General features: G+C 53.0%; 1 protein-coding gene across 1 annotated transcript in view; it reads right to left on the reverse strand.

Annotated features, from left to right (window-relative positions):
* Positions 1-9,928: 9,928 nt before the first annotated feature.
* TGFBI (transforming growth factor beta induced) overlaps positions 9,929-25,381 on the reverse strand; it is a 32,578-nt gene continuing 17,125 nt past the window's right edge. The window contains exons 6-17 of the mRNA XM_032425232.1: positions 25,197-25,343; positions 23,001-23,142; positions 20,073-20,285; positions 19,112-19,249; positions 18,433-18,578; positions 17,417-17,553; positions 16,535-16,665; positions 14,027-14,151; positions 12,691-12,793; positions 12,034-12,113; positions 10,928-10,952; positions 9,929-10,419 (exon numbers count right to left, since the gene is read on the reverse strand). Coding sequence (XP_032281123.1) covers positions 10,379-10,419; positions 10,928-10,952; positions 12,034-12,113; positions 12,691-12,793; positions 14,027-14,151; positions 16,535-16,665; positions 17,417-17,553; positions 18,433-18,578; positions 19,112-19,249; positions 20,073-20,285; positions 23,001-23,142; positions 25,197-25,343 — 1,428 coding nt within the window. The 3' untranslated portion in view covers positions 9,929-10,378. The remainder of the gene's footprint in view (positions 10,420-10,927; positions 10,953-12,033; positions 12,114-12,690; positions 12,794-14,026; positions 14,152-16,534; positions 16,666-17,416; positions 17,554-18,432; positions 18,579-19,111; positions 19,250-20,072; positions 20,286-23,000; positions 23,143-25,196; positions 25,344-25,381) is intronic.

Raw genomic sequence — 25,381 nt, forward strand, 5'->3', positions numbered from 1 at the left:
ATGCTGAGTGAAAAAATAAAACTAAATTCACAAGATCATTCCCCAAAGTGACTTTGGTAATATTGAAAATCTAATTAGAAAGATGATAAATGTGTTTTTCTTTTTAGTCGTTTACTAGTTTAAAGGCCTATATTAATATCTATGGCCGTGTAAGAAGTTACCACAAACTTAGTGGCTTAAAACAACATCGATTGCTTCCCAGTTCCATGAATATCCTGGGTGGGCTTGACTGGGTTCCCTGCTCAGGGTCTCCTTGGCTGACATTATGCTGTCGGGGGGCTCTTACCTGCAAACTCCTGAGAATAATCCATTTCCAACTCCTTTAGATGGGTGGTAGAGTCTAGTTCTTTGGGGTTGTAGGTTCAAGGTCCCCATTTCCTTGCTGACTCTCAGCGGGGGATGCGCTCACTCCTAAAGGCTGCCTGCACTGCTTCCCACTTGACCGGCTCCAACTTCAAAGAACAACCCTGTGTCCAGCCCTTTTCAAACACCACCGTCTGCCTGACTTCCGCTTCTGCCACCAGCTGGAGAAAATTCTGCTTTTAAAAAGCTGTGTGATTAGATCGGTCCCACCTGGATCATCTCCTTTTTGCCAAAGAGGGAGTAACACTAGAGAGCCAAGGTCACGGAGGCCCCCTCCAAAATTCCATCTATCACAACACCTGTTTTGTTTTTGTTTTGAAACTTATTAATAATTTATTTTAGCAGAATAAAGGAAGTTTATGATACATCATGTATGCTCACATTTGCCTCAAAAACAAAATCTGAAAGAATGTGCTCCAATCATTTGACAAGTGTTGTCCCTGGTTGGTAGAGTTATAGGCGATCTTTACTTTTTCTTTCTGCTTCTATTTTCTAAAACTTTTACAAGGAGAAAGTGTTAATTTTGCAAAAAGAAAAAAGTTACCTTCAAAAGCAAAGAAATCTGAGATGTTAAAAGACATTAACACCAATTTAAGGGGTGTGGTACAGGCGTGAGCACAGATATGTAGATCAAAGGAACAGAAAATGAGAAAATATGGCCCTGAGACACAAGCTGATAGGAATAAAAATCAAATGTATCTCGGAGAAGGCAAAACAATATAACGGGGGAGGAAGGAACAGTTGAATTCCTGGTGCTGGGATAAAAATTGGGAGGCAACGTTTTTCATGAAGACCCTGAATTCTTGTCTTAGAGTAACTCAAATTCAAATTGAATTTAAACATTAACAAGAAAATGATGGGTGCATTAGGAAATAAAACTAAATTCACAAATAAGAGTTTTCTAAAGCTAAAAATGGGGTTAGAAAGATGACAAAAGGGCTTTTATCTTTAATCATTTACTGGTGTAAATTCTGTGATTTCCAAAAAAGGCATAGGCTATTGAGAAATACCTTCAAAGATTTACTTTCCCGATGGGGTGTTCCTCCTGGTTGAACTGTCACAACTGTGTATAAACCACAGATAAAGGTGTTTCCGTGTCACTCGAGGGCCCGGGGGTTCCCATCAGTGCGGATTCCCTCCTGCTGAGAACGTTCTGAGTTTGGAGCGGAGGTCTTCCCACGCTCCGGGCGGCCGCGGGGCTGCTCACCCGCTCCGTCCGCACGTGTGGGGGCCGCGCCGGGAGCCCCTTGGAAGGCCCCTCCACCTCGGGCCGGGGGCGGTGTCGCCCTCCTCTCCTGCTATCCCGTGCAGGCTGTCACTGTGCCAGTGAGGGACCGCCTCTGTGCACTGTTACAGGCGCAGAAACCGGGTTCCTGGGGACGGCCCACTCAGTTCACATTTACCAACGTGTGTCTATCGACTGTGTCTAAGTGGGATGCTTCGGAGGCAGAGGACTTGCTGCGCCCAGGAAGCTCGCAGCGCTATAGAGCTCGGGTCTGTGTGAAATGTATGTAGAGTGGGGCTCAAGGGGGAGTGCTCCTCAAAACCGTGTGCTGTAGGGACCCGTTCCCGAGGACAGGGTCCCAGCCCAAATCCAGGCCGGAAGTTCATAGGATGTGACTGGTGGTGTTTCCTATCAGAGGAGGGCTGGGATTGGAGGCTGCATCTTGGCAGTGCGGAGACTGTTCTTGCTTTGCTCTTGGGCATGTCCTGAGGAGCTGTGCCTGTATGTTGGAAGGACTGAGGATACGGTCTGTGTGTGTGTGTGTGGTGTGTGTGTCTGTGTGTGGTGTGTGTGTGTGGTGTGTGTGTGTGTGGTGTGTGTGTCTTGTGTGGTGTGTGTGTGTGTGGTGTGTGTGTATCTGTGTGTGTGGTGTGTGTGTGTGTGTGTGTGTGTGTGGTGTGTGTGTGTGGTGTGTGTCTGTGGTTGTGTGTGTGTGGAGTGTGTGTGTCTGTGGTGTGTGGTGTGTGTGTGTCTGTGATTGTGTGTGGGTGGAGTGTGTGTGTCTGTGGTGTGTGTGTGTGTGTGTGTCTGTGGTGTGTGTGTGTGTCTCTGTACACCCTAGCCCCATGTCGTTCCCCTCCCCGACCATGGTGTGACCAGGCCACCCCCAGGGCTGTCTCCCTCACCCTCCACTTCTTGGAGCCAGCTGAGAGCTGTCACCGGGGAAAGGTCCCCGCATGCAGATGGCTTCCTTGAGCTCGAATTACTGATGGGCTGTTGCCAGGAAGCCATAGGGACTTACAGGCCTCACTGACAGGGGAGAGAGTGGTTTTTCCATCTGTTCACTCAAAAACTCATTTCCGCCCAAATGAGGATATTTAATCAAAAGTCTTTCCCCTCTGTCTCTGCTGCTCCCAAACCTCAGACCTTTTTCCTTCAAAACAACTGGAGGACGGTGATCCTAGGAGTGGGGAAAACTACGTAAGCATGAAATTTCCTCCCCAGGGGAGTTAGAGGGCCAGACCACCTGCTCCGGATGAAGTCACCTGCTCTGTGGTGTGATTAACCAGCCTTTTGTCTGTTCTCCGGACCAGATGCTCTCCTCCCGGGGCCTGCCGGCCCACAGGTGCCCCCTCTCAGTTAGGGGGGCGTCTTAGCCAAAGTGACTGAAGCAGAGCAGAGCTGGCTACCTTTTGCTTTCCTGGGACAGAGCTGAGGAGAGCACTGGAACCAGGCTTCCTCCAATCCTCATGCCTAACAGCCTTCCAGGAGGATGCCCCCAGTGTCTGGGAATTCTCCTCTTCCTTTTCGGAGAGCAACGGGGGCCCGAGGCCACCTTGTTGAATAAAGGGGCTATTGCCTGTCTGGAAACCAGGCTCTGGGGGAACTCCTTTTGAACACTTACTGTGGGCCAGGCCCTGTGCTAGATGCTCACACCTTCACAAGGGAAGCAAGAAAGGAAGTGGAAAATGACTCTAAATAAGTTATTAAGACTATGATAATGGATGCACAAGGGATGGTGGAAGGGGCTTCTGAACCAGGTGTGAAGGATGAAACTGAACGAGTGGACAATTTCCAGGTTTTCTTTTACCTACAGGGTTCTCATTCTCTGAAAATGGCATCCATTCACACACTCAAACCACAAAATGTATCCATCTCGTCCTTGTTTCCTCTCACTCCAGATGCAGCCCTCTTGTCTCCACTGACCATGTGCTTGCCGAGGCTACTGATGCCTTTCAGGTGGCCAAATCCAGGGGGCATACCAATAACCTAACACGGCTGGCACTCCATCCCTCTTGGAAGGCTCTCCTCCTTTGACAACCAGGGCTCCACACACAAGTTCTCGGGTCTTTCTGCAGCTTTCTCTTCCTCTACCAGGCCTCTGGATGCTGGAGAAACCCAAGGCACTCTTCTTTATCTGTGCACTCTTGCTAGGTGATCTCACCCAGGCACTGTGTGTGAATAATCCTTGTATGCAATGACTCCCAAACACCTCAACTCAGTCCTGACCTCTTCCCTGAGCTCTAGACTTGCATGTCGAAAAGCCTCTCTGACATCCCACTCGGATGTTTAACTGGCTTCCCCAACTTCAAATATTTTTAGTAGAGCCATTAATTTTCTCCTCCTGACATCTTCTCCCTCACTCTTCTGCATTTTAGAAAAATGGGCACCATCTTTTAGCCCGCTGTTTGAGGTAGAAACATTAGCATCTTTGAATTCTCCTTTTCTTCCACACCACTCCTCTAACCCAATTCCAAATCCCGTCTGTCCCACCTCCAGGTTAGACCTCATCCCTCCACGTCCTTCTGTCTCTAGTGACCACCCTGGTCCTCCATCATCTCTTGCCTACATGGCTATACCAGCCTCCTGACTAGTTTCCCAGCTTCCACTCCTTCCCTCCACCCTGAAGCCAAAGCAATCTTCTAAACACAAACTGGGAAATTAAGAAGGCAATGCTATTTACAATAGCATCAAAAAATTAAACACTCAGGAATTAATTTAACCAAGGTTCTATGAAGGACCTATACATGGAAAAGAGCAAACACTGTTGAAAGAAATTAAAGAAGACAAAAATAAACCGAAGGCATCCTGTGTTCGTGGGTTGGAAGACTTAATATCTCAAAGATATCTATACTATGCCACAAAGTGATCTACAGATTCCCTGAAATCTCTACCAAAATCTCAATGATGTCTTTTTGCAGAAATAGAAAAATCCATCCTAAAATTCATATGGAATCTCAAGGGACTCTGCATAGCCAAAAAAAAAAAAAAAAAAAAATCCTGAAAAAGAACAAAGTCAGACAACTCATAATTCTTGATTTCAAAACTCACTACAAAGCTACAGTAATCAAAACAGTGTGGTTTTGACATAAAAACTGACATACAGACCAATAGAAACAGAGTGCAGGCATAAAACCTTGCACATATGGCCAAATGATTTGCAACAATAATGGCAAGACCATTCAACGGGAAGGGGACAGTCTTTCCAACAAATGTTACTGAGAAAACTGGATGCCTGCATGAAATGAATGCAGATCCTTATACCACACAAAAAACTAACTCAAAATGGGTCAAAGATCTAAATGTAAAAGTGAAAACTATAAAACTTTTAGAAGAAAACATAGGGGAAAATCTTTACGACACTGGATTTGGCAGTGATCTCTTGCATATGACACCAAAAGTATAGGGAACAAAAGAAAAACAGATAAATTGGACTTAATAAAAATTAAACATTTTTATTCATCAAAGGGAACTATCAACAAAGTAAAAAGGCAACCCACAGAAAGGCAGAAAATATTTGCCAGTCATATATTTCATGAGAGATTAATATCCAGAATATATAAAGAACTTCTCTAACATTTAAGAAGCCAACAACCTGATTCAAAAATGGGCAAAGACTTGAATAGATATGTCTCCAAAGATGTACAAATGGCTGATAAGCACATGAAAAGAGGCACAACATTGCTCATCATGAGGGAATGAAATGAAATCAAAACCATATCCATTAGAATGGTTGTTATAAAAACAGAAAACAGCAAGGCGAGGATGACATGGAGAAATTGGACCCTTGTGCACTGTTGGTGGGAAATAAAATAGCACAACCACTGTGGAAGCGGTGTAGAAGTTCCTCAAAACCTTAAGGATTTTATTTATTTGAGAGAGAGAGTGCGCGGGAGGAGGGGAGGCAGAGGGAGAGGGACAAGCAGACTCCCTGCTGAGCACAGAGCCCAACGTGGAGGCTCCATCCCAGGACCCTGAGATCACGACCTGAGCCCAAATCAAGAGTCAGGTGCTCAACCGACTGAGCCACCCAGGCACCCCATTTCCTCAAAAAATTAAAGATAGGATTACCTTATGATCAAGCAATTCCGGTTTTTGTGTATACCCAAAATGGACTCAAATATTTGTACACCCACGTTCATAGCAGCATTATTCACAATAGCCTGAAAGTGGGAGCAACCCATCCTCCATCGATGGAGAAATCCATAAACGAAATGTGGCATATGTGCAATGGAATATTCCTCAGCCTGGAAAAAGAAGGACATTCTGACACATGCTATCATGTGGATGAACCCAGAAGGCATCCTAATGAAAAAAGCCAGTCACCAAAGAACAAATACTGTACGATTTCATTTATATGAGGTACCTGGAGTGTTCAAGTTCATAGGGACAGAAGGTCGAACAATGGTGACCAAGGCCCACTAGAGCAGGAGGAATGAGAATGCGGAGCTCGTGTTTAGTGGATTTCGGTTTTGCCCAACGAGATGAAAAGAATCCTGGAGACGATTGCACAACAATGTGAATGTACTTAATGCCACTGAACTCTACACTTTTAAAAATGGTTGAAAAGGGGCGCCTGGGTGGTTCAGTCACTTGAGGGCCCAGCTCTTGGTTTCGGCTCAGGTAGTGATCTCATGGGTCATGGGATCGAGCCCTGCATGGGGCTCCCCACTCAGCGCAGAGTCTGCTTGAGATTCTCCCCTCTGCCCCTCCCCCCACTCATGTGTGCTTGCTCTCTCTCTCTCTCTCTCAAATAAATAATCTTTAAAAAATGATTACAAAGGTAAATTCCATGCTATGTGTGTTTTACTGCAATGAAAATCTGATCAGGGTACACCCCTCCTCACCCCTATCCCTCAGGTAAACCCTCCAGTGGCTTCTTGTCCTAAGGATAGCACCTCAACTTCTCACCACGGCCTCCAAGGCCAGGTGGGCTGGCTCCCAGACATCTCCCTCACCAGAGGAATTTTCTCTGCTCTCCCACCGCAGGTACAGGACTCTAGCACGTGCCTCAGAGACTTCATGCACACCATTCTTTCAGCCCAGAACCCCCTCCCCAGCCCCCCCGCATTCTTCAGGTCTCGGGGTGCTCCCTCCACCGCCTCTCTCACCGATGACGAGCTCCAGGATGGCAGGGACAGCACAGTCACAGCCTCCCGCTCTGGATGGCCCGTGTGGCCTGCCTCCAACAAGCCTGAGGCCACAGCCAGAAGGTTCCTAGGGAGCAACCGTGGCCCTACCTTCCTCCTCCAGGACCCAGAGTCCTCTCCCCACCAGAAGTTACCTATGCCTGAGGCTCTGTCTGGGGCCCTTTAGGCCTGCACAGGGGTGTGTGGGGGAGCAGGGGGTGTGAGTGTGAATGTGTGACTGTGTGAGAGTGTGCATGTGAGTGTGTGAGTGTGAGTGTGTGTACTTCCCTGAACCACCTCGGTCCAGGATTTGGCCATGGGATCCCACAGATGTGTTTCTTTCCTCGCCTAGCAGGCATGGCCAGAAGTGGCCTCATTTGACTTCTCGGGAGAGGGCACTGGGCCCATCCCTCATTCCATGGCCTTCTCTCCTGGCTTTGGAAAGATTTCTGAGCACAGTATTCTGGGCAGCTCTTCTCAGACTGTGACACTGAATTATGGCTTCAAGCACAGAGGCGTTTTCCGCTGCTTGAGAAATCCCCTTCCTCTCTCTGCTATCCTGACGACCATGCGGCCGGGACATCCCAGGCTGTCGCTGATCCCCTCCTGGCCACCAGCAGCACGTAAACAAGTTACGGTCTAGGCAGTGCACACAGAGACCAGGCCTGCCGGGACTTCTCAGAAGCGGTGGGGGTCTCATGCCCTTTCTGGCCACCCTGGCGCCCAAGTCCTACTTGCCCAGGCACCCTGCTAGGGTTGGGGCAGAAGGAGTAGAACGCTTAAGAGTGTGGGGTCTGGAGTCCCATGGGCCAGGCTTCTGTGCCGACGTCTGCCTGTTTATTCTGTGGCCTGGCAAACTACCTCTTGAACCTTCCACAGCAGTAAAATGGAAACTATTCACACCTACCTATTAAATAGGACTGTAAGGAAAAGAAAAGATGGTTCATTTTGGAGCATAGCCCAAGGCAGCAGCCCCTCCTCTGGCCCCAGAACTGGGCTGGCCTGTGGGCTGGCCAATAAGGCCAGGTCCAGAAAGCCTCTGTCCCTGCTGGGAGAGGCCCAGCCCAGCCCCACAGGCGCCGGGGCCCCTGTGCTCAGGGTCTTCGCGGTGCTCTCTACCTCGAAGGCCTGGCAGCCTAGTGGCAGCAGAGACGGAAGGGAACCAGCAGAACGCCTGGCCCTTCTCCCTCTCCTTCTTTGCCTCGCTGGAGCTCAGCGGGCGGGGGTGAGCCCAGGCCTGGACAACCTCCTGCCTTGGGCTGCCCTCTGGCCTTCTGTCGGAGGGGGACACAGGACAGGCACACACCTCCTTCCGGGAGCCACCCACCCCCCAAACATCCAGGCCCTGGACATCCATTCCCAGATAGGAGCCCCTAATGCTTAGCCCGGGGTCTCCAAGAAAAACACAGGCGGGGGTGAGGGGTAATCAGGACCCAAAGACGAGAGCTCGATCCTTTTTGGCTGGGAAGGGAAGGCAGGGCCAGCCAGGCTGTCTGTGGTGCTCAGTCTCCAAGGAGGACGGTCCAGCTGAAAGAGCGGAGCCGCGTTGTTGGGGAGGCTGGGATGGAGGCAGGGCAGGGATCGCAGGCACAGAGGGAGGGGGTTTGGCATTTTTAAGGAACTTGTGTTGGTTTTTATTTTAAATGAAGGGATCTCTAAAAGTGATACTAACCACTTCTTAGGGTTCCCACGTTTTCTTGGAAAGTCTGGGCTGTGCATTTCGGGTGCTTAAACGAAGTATTGCTGCAGCATATCCAGCAAGAACTAGCCAGCCGGGCAGCCGAAGGCTAAGCGTCACCTCTCAGGACACCCTCCCGTGAGCCCTTCACCTCCAGGTGAGCTCCTGCACCTGCTCTCGTCTCCCTCCTCCCACTTCCGAGAGCTCCCTGCAGCCCTCCCTCCGCCCCTCCTTCCTCAGATTGTTCCTCATCTGTCGCCGAAGCTCGGGCGGTAGTACCATGAACAGACTCGCGGTTCCCTTCCCCACGGGCGCGGAAGCTTCCCGAGATCATGGCCTCACCCAGGGATCTGTGGAGCGACCGATGAGTGCTGTGGAGCGGTGGATGAGTGACTGTAGGTACGACAGGTAGTGTCTGTCTTCCCTAGACTGGGCGGGAGGGGCTCCCTCTGTGCCTCCACAGCTCTATTCCTAGCAGTGGCGCTGAGTTCCGAGGGTCTCTGGGTCCTGTAGGTGGAATGAGCGCCACCTGCTGGAGGCGGCAGGTAAGGGGGCGCTGTCTCTAGGTAAGGGGGCGGCCTCTGGCCGAGGCACCGAAGAGGGCTCTCAGCTGCACTGATCCTGAGCAATCCCAGATAGCAGGAAAGGAACCTAATGCCGGGCTAGGCATCTTAGGAGGATCATCTCGTTTCTTCCGCAGGACGGACCTAGGACAGAGATGCTCTGGGCAGCCCCCTGGTACAGTTGAGGGAACAGGGCCTGAGAGTTCAAGGCCACACTGCCTGTGCCTGGGAGCAGTGATGCCCCAGCTGCACTAGCCTGTCAGTGCTGAGGACATTTCAAAATGGAGAAGACAGAAGGAGCCGGGGAAAGGATTTGTGTGGGGGTCGGCACAGGGGCTATGGGCCTGGAAAACCCCGACTGGCTCCCATGCTCAATGGGGGTCCCTGGGAAGCAGGAGGCTTGCGTGCCAGCCTGACTCAGCTATCTGCTGTGCTGCCAGGGGGCTCTCCCTCTCCTGAGCCTCAGTCTCCTCATCTGTGTAATGGGACCGTGCAGGAACCTCTTCCCAGGGTAGTGCAGAGCATTCTAAAGTCCAAAAAAAGGCAGGGGGTCATGAGGCTGGAAGGGAGATGGGCACCTCTGGCCAATAAGAGGAGTCGAGGGAACACAGAAGACTCGAGCCCCCAGGGCCCATGGAGGCTGAAAGGAAAACGAGTTCAACAAAGACGGAGCATGTCCCACAGATGGTCCCCTCGGGGCTCCTTGCATGCTGCTCCTGGCTGCAGTCTCCGTAGGAAGGACCAGCACAGCCCCAAGAAACAGACAGACCCCCCTCCCCCCATGAATACCCAGGCCAGGCCGTCACGCAGTTCCCATCCACACAGGCATACATTTCTTTGGTTTTATTATTACAAACACACGATGGCTCTGCCACACCTGGGAAATCCTGGGCTCGGCATGCTCTACCTACCCTCCCTTTTCTACCTGGACAGGGCCACCAAGAAGCGTTCAAGCCACGTGCAGGCACAGAGCAGTTCAACCCATAGCTTATAATGATGCCATTTCTCCAGTTGAAGAAGAGCTTTACAAGAACTGTGTCAGAACCCGCCCCCTCCCCATCATGCTACACTGCCTGATTCGTGTTTGGTGAGTGCCACAAAACTTCAGCCCCCTTTTCCAGAGCACTTGGCACGGGTGGGAAATTCCACATTCGGGACAGGTCCTTTTTAGAAACGACTACCAGGCAATGACCTCCAGGTCTCCGCATGCAGTGGGTTAACAGCCATGTGTGGGGGGGAACCAAATAAAAGGACATCTCTTTCCCTCCTCCCTCCACCCACCCAGGGCTCAGATCTCATTCCGGTGCAGCCCAGGTACACTGAAGTGTGATATTTGGTTTCAAAAACATTCAGTCTCTTTGGTAAACTCAGAGAAAGTGGCGGTGAGCTGCCGAAGTGCGTTCTTCCCACATCCTCTGCGCTAATGCTTCATCCTCTCTAATAACCGCTGATACACAGGGGCTGGAAGAGAGAGGTTTCAAGATGAAAAGGATGCAGGCCACCCCGTATCTGTCTAGGACACCATCAGAGTCACGAGGGCAGGGCCAGCGGCCCCCCTCCCACCACTCTCGCCAGCCCCCTACAGGTGCTTTTTGGTTTGGGAGACTTCCTGTCTCACTCTATGATGTAACAAAGATCATGACGTCTCACTCCACGATGAAACAGAAACTGGGATTTCCTCCATCTACCAGCTTCGAACCAAGCCACTGTGGGCTTCTGCCAAGTCACCATGCAATACTCCCAGGTTCCCAAAGCCCCAAACTCACAGCAACCTTAAACGGTTGGTACTCTTAGTATCTCCATTGTATAGAGAAGGGAACTGGGTATTCTGTGTCTGAACCCAAAGGCCACGCTTGTTTTATTGCGCCATGATGTTGTGATCTACATACAGCAGATGGCAGGTTTGGGCCTGCCTGGGGGAAAGGCCCAAGCACACATACAAAGGACTTTAAACCCAGGCCAGACTTACCTAGTTTCACAGAGGTCTGGGCGGCCTGAAAGAAAACAGCAAGTGTCAAGTTTCTAGTGAAAGTTGTACCTGCCCCTGCTCATGGCAGTGGCTTTGCCCACGGCCACCCCTATTCAGAAAAAATGCTGGGGGTGAGGAAGAAGAAGGGGGACGTGTAGCTGCTGGGTCCTAGGGAGCCCCTCAGTTGGTTACAGCAGCCCCAAGCAAAGTGTAAGTCCCAACCAAGTGGAGTCTGGGGTGGATATTCCTGGGAGACCCCAGAGTCAGGCTTCCACTGAGACCACAGCCTAGAGCTTGGGGAGCTGGGACGGCACAGCAGGTGGCCCTCAAGAGTAGGAGCTCAAGGCCAAGAACCCTTCTCAAGGGGCACAAAGGAAATTCCTCTATCCAAAAGTAAAGGACATATTCCAGCTCCAAGACCCTGGGTAAGAACTACCTCCAGCAGCCTCTTCTCTTGAAACGCAAACTTTCTATAAGGTGCCCAGGTTCCCGAGGGGCTCCACCTCATGCGAAGCCGCAAAGGAGCCTGAGTGGGGCTCCTAGGCCCCGGGGCAAGCCGGGAAGCAGGAAGAGAAGTGCAGGAAGAATCAGAGAGGTTCTAAGGGGAAAGCAGAGCGGAGGCGAGGAAGGGAGAGACGCCCCCCCACACCTGCCCTGTATCCAGAACCCACACCACTGCCTTGAAGAGCCCCAGCATTCCCTAAGACGGGCCAGGTCATGAAAAACAGAGGGTGACTTAGAGGCCCAGGCTCAGGCCAGGCAAGGCCACAGTAAGGCAAATTCGGGACGGGCTGCCTTCCTTGGACAGATGGATTCCAGAGCTTTATCTGTCCTCACCAGCAGTGGCTTCCTCATGGAATGAGGCTCAGAGGCCTTAGTTTAAAGGCCTGGGTTTTTGCTCACAAAGGAAGTGGGGGCTGCCTGGGTTCTTTCCCCGGAACTCCACTCAGGCTGGCACTGAGGATGCCTGCATGGGAGTGGGGAAAGTTTCACGGGAGCCCCGGGAGAGCCGCCAAGGAAGACAGGGACCCGGGGAGTTCCCTGCAAGGGCCCAAGCAGAGGACCCGAGGCTGCTCAGGCCATGGGCAAACCTAGCAGCATCTTACCCTGGAATATGCTGACGCCTGTTTGAAGATTTCAAGTGCAGAGTCTGCAAGTTCATCCCCTCGCTCCTGAGGTCTGATGGCTGGAGACGAAAGAAAATGCAACATTGGTGAGAGCGAAATTCTTAGCACGGCATTCACAGCGAACACGACCGAGGGGCACTGTCGTGCCTGCTGGCTCACATTCTCCCATGAATTTTTCCTTTGTAACTTTTCCTAACTCACGGTGGAATTTGGCCCATGGGGAAAGAACACAAAGGAAGGTGAATGCACAGTACAGACGGTGGCTGGACTCAAGTTCAACCCTGCTGAAGGTAATGGGAACTCCCCTGAGGCGTGATGCTGTAAGAAGTGTGCTTGGAGCCACGTTCACCGCATCCATGTGTGACAAGTAAGTGGGCTGTGTCTGAGTGGGGCTAAGACAGGCAATTCAGCAAAAAGAAATGTGTCCTCGAGTTCCTGGTGTAGCGCATTTGAAACCAACAGTTCCTAATTCACTTTTCAATCGGCCACAGTGACGCTGTCCATAGAGGCTCAGATGGCATGTTGCGCACTGTTCTTATCTTTGCATGGAACAGTTTTCCTGTCGAGCACCGACTGCCATGCGTGGAGCAGGGTCAGCTGCAGGCTGAGTGGGGCTGGGATACTTTAGGGCCTTACCTGGAGGCTGCAGGACACTGGAGATGGCATAGACCACACCATTGGTGGCCATGATGTCAGCTTCTGCAACCAGCTCCTTATTGACATTCACTACGTTGTTTTTCTGGGAGAAAGAGAGGACATAGACCGTATGGATCTTACTCAGTGTTTACTGAGCACTTCCAGAGGCCAGATCCTGGGTTAGGCGTGAGGGATACGCTGGGGAACGGAACGGCCCCTGCCAGCCACACGCCTTTAGCCTAGTGGACGTCTTCTAACGCCGGCGTGTGGCTCAGCACAGTGTCATCTACAGAAGAGCCTCGCGCGCCTGTCACTTTGTCCTTACAGCAGTGTGTGCTGGAGAGTCACGTATCATTGCCCCACTTAGCAGAAGAGGAAACCGAGACCCAGGACAGGCCCGGTGCCTCCTTTAGTAGGTGGGATGGCAGGGAACAGAAGCCAGGCCTCCAGCCCTGGGGGTAGGGCTCCTTCCACTTGTCCTCAGTGGCCCGCCTTTCTCACAGAAGTGCACCCAGGTGTCTACCTCAGACCTTCCTGAACGGCTCATGGATCAGACCCAAGGGGGAAGGGGGAGACGGACGCCTGTGATGGGACCCCAACACCCAAAACTAGAAGTCAACAAGTCATCACATTCTGGCTCCCTCCATGCATCCTCAGGCTCCGGAGGGAAAGTGATAAGCAAAGGGATGGCTGAAGGTCAGGAGAGAGGAGCCCTGAGCAGAGGCTGAGCCAGCCACATTCTGGAAGAATGGTGGCTCCACGGGGGAGCTCAGGGAGCCTGGCGGTGCAGCCGGGAGGCCACAGCAGTTTCACTGAGCTCGGCTGCCTATCTGTTCTCTCTCTTCAGTGACGGAATCCCCAGAGGCAGCTTCAAAGCGGAATGTGTGTCCTCAAGGTGTAGAGCAAGGGAAGGCTCGCAGACCACGCCTCTGCAGAAAAAGCCTCTTGGGATGGTCTGGCTCATGGTGGAGCTCGGTGAGCCCCAGATTTGAAGGGATGGGGTGGGAAGGGGACTGGGGATCGATCCCTCAAGCTGCATGAGTAATTGCCTATCATCTCCTTAAGGGAAGAAAGATCTAACGGCCTCTCCCCCATGCCAGTCGGATGCTTGATTCCCCAGCAAAACTGGAAGTTCTTATTCGGGTCTAACCACAATCTTGCCTCATTTCCCTGAAGACCTTTTCCTCTTTTCTGTCTTTGGACAGAATGCACTCAGAGATCCAAGGTGCATCTTCAAGACTGTGTGTGTGTGTCTAAGACGGGCCCAGGGCTGAGAGGTGCCCCGGAACCCCAGTGGCAGTACACGGCTGGCCTTTTAGTTCTTAGGCACACTCACTGAGCTGACTTCCAGCTTGTCCCCCTGGAGAGACTTCAGCCGCACCAGGGCCCCGATGCCCCCGCTGACCAGGATCTCATCACCGATGTGGTATTTCAGGATGTTGGCCAGCTCTTTGGCATTGCCTGCAGGTTTGTGGGAAAGAAAGGAGAGCAGACTTCATTGCAAGGCTGGTAACCGGCACGGTCGAGAAGGGCCGAGACGGGGATGCAAGTGGTGACGCCCGAGATGGAGAACCCCCCGACCAGGTGAGGAACACACAGTGGGGGCGCTCAGCCCTCTGACCCGCAGCCTGCAGGAGGCTCAGGGGATGGAGGCACGTGTCTGCCTCTATAGTCGGGCGGCTGCTATGTTAAGCAAGAGCTCTCTGTGCTGCCGAGAAGGAGTTAATCCATACTCCTCTGTGAGCATGACTCATTTTTCCATGAGCTAAATATTTGCTTGGAAAGCCAGGAACCTTTCCAGCACCGGCATCTGGGACATTTCATCAGCAGCGTGGCTCCTGATGGTTATAACACAGTAGTGAAATATTTACACGTTCTGCCCTCAAATGCATATTCTCGGGCAGCCATTTCCTGCAGGGAGAACTTAAAAGAGTCAACAGCTGCCGTCTGGGGGGGGCTGGGCAGCCGATGAGGTCAGGGCTGAGGGGGGCATTCCCTCGGCAGCATCCCTCTCGTCACGTCTCGGCATTCCTTCCAGCCCACGCCAGCTTCTCCACCGACTGGGGAGAGCATCCGATTGCTCATAAAGGTGCCCAGGCATTTTCCAAATGAAGCGTGGGAGGCAATTCTTAAAGCCACCAGCTGTGCTCTCATCTCCATCATGCCCCCCCCGCCACTCACATTTCCCAGCCAAGCGGCTAGATTTCCCCAGGGCTTCTGGATGCCTATTTCCAGCATCTCGAAACGGAGAATGGAGGAAGTTTTAAAGCATTCGGTAGAGTTCACTTGGATACTGACAAACCCACATTAGAGCCACGGGATGGAGCCACCAGGTACCAAGTGGTTTCCAAACATCCACAACTTGGTGGATGGGAATTCCCATTCCACAGAAATCCTGCCTGGAAGTGCCGAACCACGCCAGCCCCCAGGGAGCCAGAGGGCTCCTTCTGCCAAGACATCTAATACCTGGATTGACCTCTTACACCTGGCCAATCCCCCATCTCCCAGGAGCACTGGGGGCTACTCCTGCCTGCAGGCCTGGCCGACGGCGCATTTGGGAAGCTTTGCCCAAGCCTCCTCCTGCCCCTGCACAACTGAAAATGAGAGGGAAACTGAGCAGGCTCAAGGCCATCTGGGGAATATTCCACTCCTGCTGGACAGGGCGGGGGATGGAAAGTTTATGTTCAGAATGAACATACGTCAGCATCAAAGACACAGGCATTCGTTTGGCCATAAAGAATATTCAACAGGACACAAATTCAGCCCACAGCTGCCCGCAGCCTGAACTTTCTGAATAGAAAGTTCCTTCCTGCTCTGGAGCTGGAAGGAAGGTGTAGATGATGCGGGTCCCAAGGCGTGGCCAAGGTCCTTCCTCCTCCTCCTCTCCTCTCTATTCCCTCCTCCTCCTCCTCAGGCTCACCTTTTTGTGAGCGTGGAAGTGTGTGTCACGGGCGAGCACCAGAGCTCAACGCTGCATCCCCGCCCCCACTCCCCATCATGGCAGCCAAAACTGGCAAAGGACGTGTGCCCAGCACTGTAGGCAACACCTCACTTACTCCACACAACACACAGCAAGGCACTCTCGTTTTTCTAAGGGGAAAACTGAAGCTCAGAGAGGTTAAACAACTTGCTAGAGGTCACTCGGCCGGTGAATGCCAGAGCCAGGAACTGAAACTGCTTTTAGGTCATCCAGGTGTCCAAGCCCTTAACCACTGGGATTCTCTCTCAAACATCCTCAGCTAAATTTTTCAGGGCCAGGAATAGTTTCTCAGTAAAGTTTTTGCCCTGAGGGACATTTCACGCAGGTAAAATGGCTTCATTATTGCTGTCCTCACAGGTCCTCACGGGGAAGACACAGCTCAGGGACGGGGCTGGTTGTTCCGCACTCCATGCCTCTCCACTCTTCTCTGCCTTGTGTAGTACCCGGGGGAGGCTGACCGCTGTGAAGTGCATCATCCGGTCTCCCTTGCCCCCGTCTCATAGCTGACAGGGGGCCCACGCAATGGGCCTGTGGGAGGACAGCGAGGCTAAGAGAGGCCTGGCCCCCTTGCCTTGGTTCTGCCAGCAGGTGCCTGAGGCTCTGGCCCCTCCTCCGAGCTCCGGTTCTCCCTGTCCCCTCCTTGGCCCGGCCTCCCCATCCCCTGGCCTGTGGTGGGAAACACTTTTCCCCGGGTGCCATCATTCTTTGCTAGTCCCTTACTCCTGCCCACACTTCTACAAACAGTCTCTTCGTTAAGTTCCTTTCAGTCAAACCCTGGGTAACGTGCCCCCCTTTTCCTGCTGGTCCCCTGACCGCTCCAGTCACGTTAGAAACCATGCAAAATATACTTCGCTTGGTCTTTACCCAAGAGTTTGTTCAGCTCTTCCGGTGGCATGGCTTGGAAGGCCTCATTCGTAGGAGCAAAGACTGTGTAGACCCCTTCCCTGTTGAGCATCTCTGTCAGCCCGGCAGACTGGATGGCGGCCACCAGCATGCTGGGGAGAGGCACAGAGAAAATGTCACCTGCCTGTGGCGGGGAGAGGGAGCCCACCTTCCCAAATACCTCCCCACTGTGGGTAGGTGGAGCCCAGAGCTAGAATTCACACCCCTTGCTGGTTTTCACCCCGATCATGCACAAAGAGGTAAGATTCCAGTCTGCAGCTTCTCTCCGTTAAGTGCTCAGCTCCATCAAATAGCCAGAGGTCAGAGGCCAGAAGGGGAAGGAGGAAGGAAGGGGCCAAGCCACCAGACCCTGGGGATGTGATTCAGGGGAGTGCAGAATGTGGGGGGTCTCCCAGGGATAAGCGAGAAGTCAGAAATGGAGAGAGAGGGGCAAGAGAACAAAGTGACACAGGGAGCCCGAGAAGGAGCAGCAAGGAGTCTTCAGGTGCCCTAAGGAGATATTGTGCAGACTGAGACTCATCCCACACTCAAAACCACGTGCTCTCCGCTTACTTGGGACTTTAAGATGACAGCGTGGGATCTTTCTTGCACTTCATATGAAAATGCAGCCCCCTCCCTGTTCCCAAGGATGTGGGGATTACAATCCCAGAAATAACCCTTCTTCTCAACATAAGCTTCCAGCATGACCCCCACCCCAGATCCCCAGCATGGAAGGTCACCAGGGCACCGCCAGTGTTAACTGGACCCCTGAGGAAGTGGGGAGCTTGACAGATAGCTGAGACCCAGCATCCTGACCCGGCGGGACCACTTGGCAGAAATCTTCCCTGGGATGAGGCTGGTTACCTGAAGCGATTGTCCCCCTTCAGGATGTCCATGACGGTCCCCATTGGGGGGGTGAGCATTCGGTCCATGGTAAAGAGCGTCCCATACCTCCCCCTCTTGTCATGGGCGGCAATGCAGCTATTCTCGATGCACAGGCTCTGTGCCAAAGAAGGGCAGACACAGGACAGGTCATCTACCCATAGGCAGGCCTCCTGATGTGCTCAGGGCACACGCTGGTGTCTTCATCCACAAAGATCAGTGAATATACACTGGAGTAGGTCATTACAACTAGGATAAAATGTTGTGTTTTCTCCAGGAAAGGAAAAACGAAAATAGTGTTCCCTAAGGAGAAACGGCCATTGGGCCCCACTAGAGTTACAGAGAGGCCCCATGATGAGACGTATCCCATTACACGTGAGGTTCATCAATAATGATCAAATCAATAGATCATCTCTACTGACTTATTTAACAGATGACAACCATCTTTAGTTAATAGTACTGGCTGGTCCCAAGGAATGGCTGTGTTGTATTGTGCTTTCTGGTTGATATTCCAGGGTAACTGTTGGGTTTGAAGACAGAAAAGAGAGAGGAGAAGAGAGAAGAGAACGTTTTGGACCAGGGAGAGCTGTGCTTCAGTTCAGGGGACTTGTCTTTGCATAAGCTAAGGATTCAAAATCTCCATTCCTGCTCCGCTGTTCATCACGCTGAGCTCGAAGTGGACTGCTGCCTACCTACAGGCTCAAAAAGCTGTGTGGCTTATTCCCAAAGGCCTCCAGCAAAGGAGATTCTAATCCTTCTGCAGGATCCCATTTCAAATCAGATTTCCAGAAATCCCTTCCTTTCTTATTAGAAACCAGTTCTCAGGCAAGCTTCTGCTTATTAAAGATTTATATATAAGATATAAAGATATAAACATATAAACATATACATAATAGCTATCTATCTATCTATCTATCTATCTATAAATTTCACTAATACAGTTTCCAGTTCTTAGAACTGAGACAAAAAAAGAGCATGATTTAGGAGCCAGAACTTACATTGCGATAAACAAAAACTCTCAGTTTTTTGCCACCCAGAGTGTCCAGGGTCTGTCCATGATACAGATACTTGGAGGCCAACTGGTCTTTAATCATGTGATTCAGAAGTAAATTCTTTGTATATGCATCAATGTTAGGGGTTCCATCTGCAAGAGAAGGTGTGGTCAGGTCCAGAGGCCCGCTCCAGAAAGGAAGAGAACGAGAGACAAATGCGTTTGGAAACAGGAGATTGAGAAATCCAGTGAGGCTGCCAATATTCCTTAACATCTGGCATCTTCTGCAAATCAACCAAACAAAAGAAGGTCTAGATAATCGAGGGCGTCTGGAGTTTTGCCCGTAGAGGGAGGGAAAGGCACGGACGCCACTCGGCCCCCTCCTCCGCCTTCCCTGCGGCCAAGGCTCAGCTGTATCCTCACTCTGACCTCCTGTCCACCACATGAGCAGTTGATTCTGCAAATAAAAAGGCCAAGAGAGCACTCTGCTCTCCGGCCAGAGGCAAACTCTTGAATTCTGAGGACCAGACCCCCAAATGCATTCTCTGCTCTGCCAAAGGATACAGCAGAGCCCCTGGGGTTTCAGTTGAGTCGGGTGGAAGCGCTAACGTTCCACGGGGTGCTGTCCCTCAGGGAGGGTGCCGTGGAGGTGACCGGCTCCCGGGGGGCTGCCTTCACCACATTACCTTTGAATACAGAATTCAGGGGGGCCAGGAGGGTCAACCGCTCCTTTCCAGAGAGATGAGTGCCGAGGCCAGCCTGTCTGAAAAGGTCAACGGCTGTGGAAACATCAGACTCTGCAGCCAACTCAAACAGTGTCTTGGCTGCAAGGAAAGAGAATGCAGGTTCAAAAGTTGCAAGTGCTGTTTCCATTTATCCTCCCGAGTCCACCCCACAGCATGACGCACAGCAGCAGGAATGTCATCTCGTGAGTCAAAGGCCCTCTCAGCCCTGCTGGGGCACGGCAGGCTCGTGTCATTGGGCCACTGGGCCCCCAGGCCTCCTGCGCAGGGGAATGAGGTGAGGCTCCAGAGGCAGAGATTGGCCTCTGTCCCCGCCCCCGGTCAGGGCGTCTTCTAAGGCCTGTGGCAAGGCAGCGCCGTCTGCGTGGCGGCTTGAGGAGCAGGTAATGCCAGCGACCACACCCACAGGAACTTGTCTTCCGGTTTGGTTTCCTCCTGTGAAAGTGCTTCACTCCTGGGCAACCGACCCCCCCAGAATGGGGCTAGCCTGCTGAAAGAAGCCCAAGCCAAAGCCTACTCAGTCACTTCTCCCAGGGTCCCTGTGATGCTTGGGGACCAGCGAGAAGGCAGATGCTCAGAGGTCAGCAAATGGCCCTCTGCGCCCAACCAGAGCAGGCAGATCTCCTGACCGGCTTCTGCGATCGAGTCGCTCCCTCCCCAGCCCCCCTCAACAGCTCTCACTGCCTCCAAAGTGATGCCCGGAATCCCAGGCCTGCAGCTCAAGACTCTTCACAGTCTGGCCGCAACCTGCCAGGGGCCCAGGCCCCCTCTCCTGAGAGGCTGTGAGCTGGATGCAGGCAAGGAAATGGCCCCCAAGATCCCTGAATTCCCCAAGGGCCCCCACCATGGATGGCAGAGGGGCCAGCGGGCCTGGCAGGATCATGGCCCCAGAGGCCTGGCTCACCTGAGTCTGGGATGAGCAGCTCATCGATGAAGTGGATCACACCATTGGTGGCCAGGGTGTCTTTATTGGAGATGATGGCCTTCCCGTTGATGGTGAGCATGTCCCCGCTGCAGCCCACCTCCAGCGTAGTGCCCTCCAGGGTCTCCATGGACATCCCTGCCACGATGGCTTCCGCACACATGGCCGACTTCAAGATGTGGTTGTTGAGCAGGTCTGGGGCCCAAGAGGACACAGGTCAAGGCTGATCTCAGAGGCCAGCTTGCAGCCTCTGGGGCCGTGAGGATTCTATTCTCTCTGACGCTGACCTTCAGATGAGGCTGGGGCATCGTGCAGCCCGGGGCCTCCTTTCCTCCTGCTGCTGCCGCCTGACATGGGCCACGCTCAGCAGGCAGACTGCCTGAGTCTGAATCCCAGCTCGGCCTCCTACATGCTGTGGGACCCTGGGCAAGGCAGGGAGCCTCTGGGAGCCTCAGCTTCCTCCTCAGACAGAGATAAGCCCAGCATTCATCTCCTGGGGATGGTGCAAGGAGGACATGAAGCCCAGAATGTTAAGCATCCAGCACAGTGCCTGACAACAGGGTAAACGCCCAACAAATATTAGTGACTAGCTTACTAGCACCTCAACTTGAGATTGAATTCTCTTACTAGTACCTGGACCTCAAAATGAGTTTACCCTGGGACTTTTTTATCTACTGACCTTTAGAAAAGTGTAAAATATGGGAGGGAAAGACGGTAACTGTAGCAAATGAGAGTTCTAGATTATTTGCACATTTTATATGTTTTTGTTCATTTTACCCAAGGGTCCACTAGCTGCCAGGATCTTTCTTCAGGCTGGGGGATGGTAATCAATAAGACATGGTCTTTGCCACTCCCTTCACCCCACCCATAAATCATAAATAAAATCATTTATTTCCTTGTACAAGTGGCCTTCAGGGACAGGGCAGAGGTTGGGGGTCCTGAAGAAGCTGCAAGGAGCGGGGGGGGGGGGGGGAGGGCGTGACCCCAGGCAGGCAGGGCAGGTTCCCGGATGGCCGCTCCCCAAGGTCACCAGGGCCCTTTGTCTTATAGTCTCACCGCAGGGGCGAGTTTCAATCTGTGCAGAGTATGGGAACCCAAACCGCACTGTCACGGACAGGAGAAAGCTTGGAGGGTCTGCGGAGGCATGGGGCTCCCGCAGGGGTGTCAGGAGCCTTGAAAGCCATTCAGCTGGCAGGAAGGGAAAGGACAGCCAGGCTGCCATGGGAATGAGGTCTTGGGGATTTAGCTTCTAAGGGAAGGAACGTGAAGGCTGGGTGGGGAAAGGGTGACCTGCTAGGGCCATGGGAAGGGAGAGCAGGGCCAGGGCTGGAAAGGCACGCCAGCCCAAGGCTGCTGCTTGCCTATCTGCCAACCCACTAGAAACGGCCGAGCCTCTCAGGCTGGCCTCCTGTCTCTCTGCCTTTGAGCCAGCCAGCTACAGCCCAGCACCGAGGGCCTGTGCTTCCAGCACATGGGCTACCAGGCAGGAAAAGGCCAATGTGCACAAGGAATAAATTAGGGCTTTTTCTTACATGAAGAGTTCTGATATCTTCAAAGATGAAAATGTGCTCTGTACAAAACTGGTTTTAGGGCGCCTGGGTGGCTCGGTTGGTTAAGCGACTGCCTTCGGCTCAGGTCATGATCCTGGAGTCCCAGGATCGAGTCCCACATCGGGCTCCCTGCTCGGTGGGAAGCCTGCTTCTCCCTCTGACCTTCCCCCCTCATGTGCTCTCTCTCTCACTCTCTCTCTCTCTCTAAAATAAATAAAGTCTTAAAAAAAAAAAAACTGGTTTTAGGGAGAATACAGCTCTAAACAGAAAGCTTAGTATGCTGACATGCGCCCAACTCTCAGCTCCTTCAGGAAGCCTCGGGACCCCTCTGGCTGCACGTGCCCCAGCCCCACCCCATGCCCACCACCCTGGGGGCATCTGTGTCATCGTGCTCACCACTTCAGATCCCATGACCTGTTTTTAATCCCAACCAGGCTTAAGCTTCCTTGAAGACAAGTCTGTACCATGTTCCCTTTTGGAGCCTCGGTTCCTGCCACAGGCTAGGGACAGAGGCGCTGTGACATCTGGACACAGGAGATCCCCATCTGTGCTTTCAGAAATGTGCCCTTGCCACCAGCCATGCGTGGCTGCAGGGAGAACATTTTACATTTATCGGGCATCTGAAATGCAGTAGGTATTCCAGATCGTACATTATGAAGGTGGGTTTAATAGCCTCCAAAAAAACGAAGTCATCCCTGGATTATATTTAGGAGGAATAAGTGTGTTTGGGGTTCACAGGGGACAGGGGGCTACTCCTCTTTGCAGGAGACTCAGGGGTCAGTGGCCAAGCCCGGCCTTCGCTCCCCTCCCTTCTCACATATGCTGGGTCCTTCCCTCTCCTCCAGCAATAATCAATGCACCCCTAACTGAGCAGCTCACTGAGGAGGCATGGAAGAGGAGCTATGAAGAGTCAAGAGTCGACTGTAACTGGTTATTAGCTGTAATTTTGGATTACCCATGAGGTCCCTGGCCAGAAGGGAAGAGTTCAAGGGTTAGCATGCTGGCCCCATTCCAGGGACGCCAGGCCCTGCCATCTCCTCCCCACTCCTCCAAGCTGCTGCCTCCTTGGCAGCCTTGCTCTGGCTTGGGGAGCATCTTTAGCTCCTCCTGCTTCTGGCCGGCACCTGCTCTGGACCTCCAGCCCTGCCTTGCTCCTCAGCACAGCTGCTGCTAGACAAAGGCTGCTGGGTTCTCTCCTTGCCCCTCTGACCAGGGCTCTGCTCTGGCCTCTGCAGGGACAGGGCCAGGTGGGAGCAATGGGACAGGACGGCAGGTGGTGTGTATGTCTCATACAAGAGCAGGCCTCGGGCTCAGTCTGGCCGCTCCGGTGAGGCGGCAACAGGAGCTGAGGGGTGCTCACCTCTCAGGGCTTCTGGGTCACCCAGGATCCTGTTCAAGGTTTCAGCGGGGATCTTCTCGAAGGCCTCATTGGTAGGGGCCAAGAGCGTGAACTGGCCATCACCTTCAAGCACGGTGTTGAGCCCGGATGCGGCCACGGCAGCCTGCAGGGCGGGGAGAGGATGAAGGGTTCCCTGAAGGCTCTGGGATGCTCTGCAGACGGCCTCGCCGGGCCTCCCCCAAAGGCTCCAGACTCTTGTAGAACCCAGGATGAGGGCAAGAAACCAAAGCTCACCTCCCACCTTGGTCTCCAGGGACCTTGCCAGGCCTGAGCGCCCACCACTCTGGTCATCTCTCAATTACTTCCCATGCCTTTGGCCTTCCCGCCCCCAGGCTGCGCCATTCCCTCTGCCCTTCCTCCTTCCTTTGCTTCTCTGACTCCTGTCCCTTCACTGGGACTTGACTACAGTGTTGCTTCTCTAGGTAGCCAACATGGCGTTGCCCCCATCACCACCCCTTCCCCCTGCCACCGCCCACCGGACAAAAATGAGTCTGTTGCACGTATTTTCACAGCTTGCGTCCTCCTCGCGTTATACTTAAATAGCTCCTGCCAACGCTACTTGTGTGAGCTCCAGGAGCGGAAGAATCGCATCACCTGTTTCTATAGAGCAGCCCCCGAGGGTCTTCTAAAAGAAGAAAGGGACTCCTGCTGCCCCAGGGATGGGGATACACCCCTCTGCCCAGTCTGCAGCCCCGCAGGGTCTGCCCCTGCCGCCCGGCCGCTCCCACCTCACGCTCTAGTGTGCAGGTGTCTTCATTCTGGTCCTGCTCACCTCCTTCTTGCTGTTCTTGCCCCTGAGCCTTTGCTCTTGCTCTCCCCTCAGCCTGCCGTGCTCTGACGCCTGCATTTCATGTAACTGGTCATTTTCATCCTCAGTCCTCAGATCCAAAGTCACCTCTTCCAGAGAGACCTTCCCCGACCACCCGGTGCCAACTGGCCCCCTCGGCTCGCCACTCCCTGACTTCACGATGCAGAGCCCTGTCCACGGCTACCTCGTGTGCATCTGGTCTGTCTTCCCAGGAAGAACAAAAGTGCCACCGAGGACAGAAATTTGTCTGTCTCGTTCACCTATATACCCCCGGCACATAGAACAATACCTGGTAAGGAGCAGGTGTTAGTAAGTGTTAGCAGAAGGAAAGATGGGTGTTAGGGAGGCCCAAAGTGGAGGAAGAGAAGAGGGAACATTTGTCAAGCCTAAACAGTAAGAGCAGGTTGCTCAGTGGGGATCAACTACCGTTAATCAAGAGGTGCCACCAACTTTGTGGGGACATCATTCCTTCGCAGACCCCGGACCTCGAAGTGACCCAGAAGGAAAGCAGGGGAAGAGCTTAGAGAGCAGGGTCCCCTGCAGAGCCACTTCCTGAGGCCAATTCCGTGCCAGTCCAGCCTGAGGGTGTTTGTCTCTCTGTGTTGGAGATCTCCAGGGGAGGAACCACCCCACTCCCCTTTGGTATCCTTTGTGGTCAGGAAGTTCTCCTTGAATCAGGGCGAAAACCCTGACGGCGCAGCCTATGTCCACTTCCTCTGAGCAGCCCCTGCCAAGAGCAATGCCTGCTTGCTGCTCCAGTTCAAAGACAAACGCCTGCTGGGCAGGGCCGAAGGAATGGTATTCTGTGGCCACGCAGCAGGCAGAAGCCTGGGCAGAAGTCAAACCCGGACTCCCATGGCCTCTCTGCTGGTCTGGGCTCCAAGGAAACATGCAGATGGCTGGAGCAGGGGGCCCCTGGCAGAGACATGCGGTCCAGAAGATCATGAAGCCTGACATTATTCTAGTCCCGAATATGGGAAGTGGCCCCTGGGGGGGAAGGGCCCTCTCACCTTTGGGGCCTGCGATGCAGGCCCAGGCAGCCTAGGGCTCCAAGGGACCCCCCATGCTACAGCTGCAGACTACTGAACTTTCCAGGGGAGTCACAAAAGGACAGCTTTACAAAGGAGAGGACAGGCAGAGGGAATTTCCCAGCAGAGAATTAGGATGTTTCAATGTGGTCAAGCTCAGTGTCTGATGAGTGGACCCTCCATGTTTATGGGCTCTTAGAAGAACTTGCTCTACATCTGCTAAATGCCCATGAAGAGATATCCTCTGCTTCTGCCGCAGAAGGCCCTTTTGAGAAGGGGTGTGTCCCCAGGCCAGCCCCCCCTCCCACAGCAGTCCCTCACCCGAAGGGTCTCGAAGGTGTCTTCGATCTCAATGATCTGCTGGATGTTGTTGGTGACGGTGGAGATGACCTTGTCAATGAGGTGCACCACACCGTTGGTGGCGTGGTGGTCGGCTTTCAGCAGCCGAGCGCAGTTCACGGTCACGATCTGTCCAGAGAAGAAAGGAGGATGAGCAGTTCACCGAC

This window comes from Phoca vitulina, unplaced genomic scaffold (assembly GCF_004348235.1).
Source record: "Phoca vitulina isolate PV1807 unplaced genomic scaffold, GSC_HSeal_1.0 scaffold32, whole genome shotgun sequence".
In the NCBI taxonomy this organism is placed as follows: domain Eukaryota; kingdom Metazoa; phylum Chordata; class Mammalia; order Carnivora; family Phocidae; genus Phoca; species Phoca vitulina.